Source organism: Dermacentor andersoni, chromosome 10 (genome assembly GCF_023375885.2).
Source record: "Dermacentor andersoni chromosome 10, qqDerAnde1_hic_scaffold, whole genome shotgun sequence".
Taxonomy (NCBI): Eukaryota; Metazoa; Arthropoda; class Arachnida; order Ixodida; family Ixodidae; genus Dermacentor; species Dermacentor andersoni.
This window is the reverse complement of record NC_092823.1, coordinates 53012196-53018361: the sequence shown is the minus strand read 5'-3', so window position 1 is coordinate 53018361 and position 6166 is coordinate 53012196. Positions and strand designations below refer to the sequence as shown.

Genomic DNA, 6166 nt, shown 5'->3' with positions numbered 1-6166 from the left:
TCAGATCATGAACAGCAGGTTGCCATTATCCCTCAAGAGAATAGTGTATAACAGCTGTGTCTTACCAGTACTCACGTACGGGGCAGAAACCTGGATGCTTACGAAAAGGGTTCTACTTAAATTGAGGACGATGCAACGAGCTATGGAAAGAAGAATGCTGGGTGTAACGTTAAGGGATAAGAAAAGATCACATTAGATGAGGGAACAAGAGCAAGTTAATGACATCTTAGTTGAAATCGAGAAAAAGAAATGGGCACGGGCAGGACATGTAATGAGGAAGGAAGATAACCGATCGTCATTAAGGGTTACGGACCGGATTCCAAGAGAAGGGAAGCGTAGCAGGGGACAGCAGAAAGTTAGGTGGGCGAATGAGATTAAGAAGTTTGCAGGGACAACACAGCCACAATTAGTACATGACCGGTGTAGTTGTAGAAGTATGAGAGAAGCCTCTGCCCTGCAGTGGGGGTAACCACCTGATGATGATTAAAAATTTATTGACTTTCTTTTCAAATTTGTCCTAGTTTATTCGACAAGTCCACATATAGCTCTAGTATAACTGCCTTGTTTGTTTATCTCTAGAGCTATAGAAATTCCATTTTGTTTCTTTATAAATTACGGGTATTTGAATACCAAAATATGCGAACTGAATCCAAGTATTTCAGGAAGACCACCTTCGAATAGTAAAATCAATAACATTTCATAAACGTTTCTGTGCAGACAGAAACACAAAGTGCGTGGAGTTCTTCTGGTAAATATTTAGCAACAATTCCACCGTGTGAAAACGGATGACCAGCGAAGCTGACCAATGGGCGTTGAGCTTCAGAAGATGCGCCGGCACATGCGGATGCAAGCAACCGTTCGTCGTTGAGAAAGGTGGAACCGCTCCCTTTAGCTTAGCCTCTGTACACGCCTTGTAATGAACAGAGGCACGTTACCCTTTATCAGCGCGTCCTTTGACTTGCCGCCTACTTGAAACTCCCCAACGTTTTCACCGGGAATGCACTGCGTCAGCACATCTACCCCCTTTTGTGGTCGCTTTTCGGTCCGCATTTTGTTGATTTCCGAGAGGTCATTATGGAACCATATCCGATCAGATACTCGGCAACTTGAACTGAAGTTGCGACCGAGAAAGCCTATTTCGAACCTTCTCTAGGCTCGCGGCACCGTCGTTGCATCATCGTCTCTTCGCGGAATCCTCAGCCTCGCGGTATGCGTTGGCGGCTCTTACTCGTCGATTACGTACGACGTCGCGGGCACGCTCATCTTCTCGGCCCGCCCGATTGGAACGACGTGGACGGTCTCTGTCGTGCCGCCGCTCTCGCTCTCGATCCTCGTGGATACGCTGCTCTTCAGGCGTACGAATCACGCGTGGCCTTTCCGTAGCGATGGTGGAGCCGAAATGGCTCCAAAAATATCCATTTGTCACGCACTATGACGTAGTCATGCACTACGTCATACATTAACACAGAGACAGCTGCGACGGAGTGCTGTTTTGGCAAAAGGTGGCCGTCAAACCGAGCTCCGTGTTTGCTTTTGTGGTTGGCTCTTTCACCCTTGCTTTTTAAGGGAGAGTTTCAGGGGAGAGCTTTGCCGCGCAAGCGCCATAACATTCAGCGTCCTAGCCACAGGCAGCTTCGCTGCAAGAAGAAAAATAACAGCGTTGGCTGTATCGGGACGAAGCAGCAGTGGGGCACATGAAACCCCTTTTGTGCTGCAGACAATGTTTGGGTAGTGCAGTACACGGATCACATTCACGCAATACACAAATGACATCTATTCATGGATTCCTAGCTTACATGCCTCACTCACAACACAGCTCGCAAGGGCCTTGTGATCAAATTTTCCAATCCTGCTCTATACTCGTGGTTGACCCGCCGTAGTGAAGGGTGATGGATGCGAATGGGCATCCCTGTGTCTTGCGGGCCAAATCCCCCTCTTCAGGCTGTTACTGCACCGCAGGTATCCAACGCGAGCGCGCCATAGCCGAGCAAACACCGAATTTTTGCCGCTAATTTCAGAGTTTGTAAGCCTTCTTACTCCTGATAAGCCCTTGTCTCTGTTTGATAAATTATGCGTCCCTACTACGGCTGAGAGACCTCTTTCACACGCAACCGGTCCTGCTCGGATCAACAAACGTAGTGCCGATCTATGGTGCTCTGAATGGCGAGCGAGAGCATCAACTTTTAAGCCTGGCACAACAATGGCGCCATATGCCTTCGTTACAGATGCGTGCATGTGTAGTGGATACTTTCCGCTGCCCATCCATGTCAAATTAGGACGCGTGGTAGTAGACTTGCGAATATGTAAGTGATATTATTATTACTACAGCTTTTCGTTACATACGACACTTAACGCTACATGTGATATTAAACAACAAGCCTCGCTCCCCACCTTGACAACAGAAATGAAAGCCATATCAAGTAAAAAAAAAGGAAGTTGATATAGTTAGACACATGCATGTAATACCGTTAGCGACTTGACGAACGGACATGTGAGGATGTTTTAAACGAAAAATTACACAAATACAGGGAAGTAACGGTATGCCTCCAGGCGCATGTACAGTGGTCTTCCTGTTGAACGCGAGAAGTCTCCCATGTGCTACCGCATCGAAAGTTGTTCGAAAAGAATATCTACATCGTGTGACCAAATGGTGGCGAAATAATAAATCAAGAAAAAATATGTCAGTTTGTGTTGCCTAAGAGTGACACTACCTGTTGCCCCACCCTCTCGCCTTACACGCTCTCCCCTTTAGAGGAACTCCACCTATACATACCGTGGCGAAGAAAGCATACGTCGCCTTGAAGAAGACAAGTTCACTTGTCGAAAGGTTGGCTCCTGCTTTCACCTTCTCCTCGTTTTGCTCACTACCTTATGGTGGATGATTGGCAATTATTGATGAGAAGTGATGTCGCATGCGCATTCAATTAGGAAATAATATTCCTGGAGCTAATGCCGTTTTGGAAAAGTAATGCCGTTCGGAAAAGTGGTCACGTCCATCGTTTTGTGTGCCTCTAGAATTCAATAAGTGCTTTCGTATATTTTAACAACAGCATAAATTGAACTCCCTAATCCAATAGAAATCAAATAGTAGATAGTATTTTTTTTCAATATTTTCAATATTCGCAAGCCTCAATTTAAAATATATTCCGGTAATGCGGTGTCGCACGTAATAAAGTAGATGATTTCTGCACGTGAGAATAAATATTTTAAGGTGGACAAGTGTCGAATTGTTTCCAATTCTTACTTACCAATTTATTTATGAAACGACAGCTGGGTAAGTGCGCAGACGTCTTCACTTGGTGGTCTATTGAGGGCACAACATGCGACAGGTTTTACATCTGAGGCCGCCCAAATTATGCACCTTTATTTCGAAAATACATGACAGTTAGAATGCCCGCTACTAAATGAATTCATGATTACGACCTTCAATGATTTTCCAGCTTTCAGGGTCGCTGAGGGCGTCTTTTATCCAAGACAAAAACTTGTAAACACGAACGTTCATTGAATATATACTCTCGTAGTTGCAGCCAGTTGCTCCAACACTTAGTATGCTTACTTGCACAGATTTTCCACTTCGGCGTCTTATTGTCATCGGGGCACCAGAATCGCCCTGTAAAGGAGAATGCAAATAAAAGGGGTAGGGGGAAGGCTTGAACAATCGAACTTTTGAAAACGCACTGCAGTGATCATTTGCCACGTGCCGTATTTCTGGCCATCTGCCGCATTTTGCAAGTAATACTATCCCGTTGAACACTGCGCGGCAGTATATTCCGGTCACAAATACAATTTGTGGATCATATTGCCAACATATTCTACACTTGATATATAGAATTTTCGACGGACGCAGAGAGAGCGAAATCGGAACCTAATGAGAAGAAGGCAATTTTGGCCGACGTGTATAAACTCGTCCGCATGCTGCTCTGCAAAGGCAAGCCGGTAAATAATTAGAACGCCCTCTAAGAGACAGAGAGAGAGTGAAATCAAAAAGGATCTGAAAAAGATAGACTTATTATTTATATGTGAAATCGCGATTGCTATATGTCATATTAAAGATGAACGCTATGTGTTTAATTATCCCTGCGTATATAATTGAGCATATATACCATTTCCTAAAGCGTCAGAACAACCTCAATATCCCAAAGATTGCAATTCATCTTTTGCACCTTTTGTCGTGCAGGTTGCACCTTTTGCAGTGGTCGACCAAGTGATAACCCCCCGATGCCCGTGTACTGTCGTGTACAGAGAAACGTTCATACTCAGAAGTTTCAAGGCTCAAAAAGAGAGGGAATTGTTTAATGTATAGTGCATTAAAAAGAACAGGGTTTCGTTGGCGCCGGCTCACTTAATTTATTAAGAAAAAAGATATACATTTGCGCAGTAAGTTTCGAAGTCCACGGATTTGAAGAGCGTAGAATGTGTTGTAGCATGGTTAGAAACGTGTTTTTATGCTTGCGCAGATAGGGACTTTCTGTCGGGAAGTGAGACGACATTATCGGCTTTTGAGCTGAGAAACGGTGCTCTGGAAGTGTTGTTTCTAATTGTTCCGCAGTAAAGTTCAATTGAAGTTCGGAGACTCTCCTCTGTGCATTCTTTCTGTGTCATGTCCTCTAAACGTGTGGTTATAACCACGTTCAATCAAGAAAGTGAGACGTACGGCGGCGTAGCACTCTAGCTGCCCGCTGCTGGGTTGCGTAACCAGAACGTCGTCTCGAATCCGTGGTTTCGCGTTGGCTGCAGCCTCCCAGATTCGGTGTTGCGCGCTCCGAGAACATCGAATTTGTCGTGCCATAGTTCAGCGTAGTGAGAGGCGTAGTGACATGCCATATTTATTCAGTGACATTCATTGAACATCTGTACGTAGCGATCGTACTGAGAAATTGGTTCCTTCGGTGACATAAGACATACACAAAGGATCGTCCTACTTTGCTATAGCACTCGCTTGGCAAAGTTGCTGATGAGGAGGGCAGTGTGACATTGACGCATTGGTGAAGATGTACTGACCAAGAAGGAATGACGTGGATCGAATGGCAAAAGCAGTACGGCAGGCGCGGAATGACAGCAATGAGAGGACGAATATCAAAGGCTGACAATGGCACAATGACGAGAGTGTGACGACGTCGGCATGAGGATAACAAGATGAGGTCGAGTGTATGACGACGCGGCGTGAGAATAATGCTATGACGGCCACCGGATTGCGCAGCTGGAATGATGAGGATACAATGACCACGACAACATCATGAGTACGAGCACATACTTAGCGCCACGACACATTGTCACGTTGTATTCACGTTGAACAACACAGTAGCAAGAACTGTGTAATGCAAATGATTATTGGGCGAAATTGTGCCTCTGAAAGCAATTGACATTGAAAGCACATCGAAAGGAGCGAGCACAGTCGGCGATCGTTGCACATCTTATGTGCGGATCAGGCGCGTCGCCAATCTATGCATGACCCATTGAACTTTCGACAGTAATCACTAATACTCGCTTTCATTTTAGAACGTCCGCGAAAGTTCTCGCCGCGCAAGCAGTTTGATTACACAAGGCTAGAGCGACGACGACACACACAACAGAGAAATTCGGCTACAAGAATCCATAATATTCTGATACGCACCACGTTCTGCGCCAAATGATAATTCAGCATTTGTTACCTGGCGAAAAGCGGTCACCAGTGAAAAATATAAATTTATAGTTTCAGTGTTAGACAACTTCGGCCACTGAGTCGGCGTAGAAGCCGTGACGACAGCCGCATGACGAGTCAAATAATGAAGCTTGCATGACGACAATGGGACGACCACGACGGCATCAAGATCGCGAGCACATATCCAGAGTGGCCAAAGCTGTAGACGACTTTGGCAAATTGGTCGGCATAAGTAGATAGATAGATAGATAGATAGATAGATAGATAGATAGATAGATAGATAGATAGATAGATAGATAGATAGATAGATAGATAGATAGATAGATAGATAGATAGATAGATAGATAGATAGATAGATAGATAGATAGATAGATAGATAGATAGATAGATAGATAGATAGATAGATAGATAGATAGATAGATAGATAGATAGATAGATAGATAGATAGATAGATAGATAGATAGATAGATAGATTCAAAACGGTTGTAGTGTGGAAATAATAGTAATCGCATTATTACAAGTAAA

General features: G+C 44.5%; 1 protein-coding gene across 1 annotated transcript in view; it reads right to left on the bottom strand.

Annotated features, from left to right (window-relative positions):
* Nucleotides 1-3330: 3330 nt before the first annotated feature.
* Nucleotides 3331-6166, bottom strand: part of LOC129388280 (chymotrypsin-like protease CTRL-1) — a 59027-nt gene continuing 56191 nt past the window's right edge. Inside the window, exon 8 of the mRNA XM_055078426.2 lies at nucleotides 3331-3610. Coding sequence (XP_054934401.2) covers nucleotides 3401-3610 — 210 coding nt within the window. The 3' untranslated portion in view covers nucleotides 3331-3400. The remainder of the gene's footprint in view (nucleotides 3611-6166) is intronic.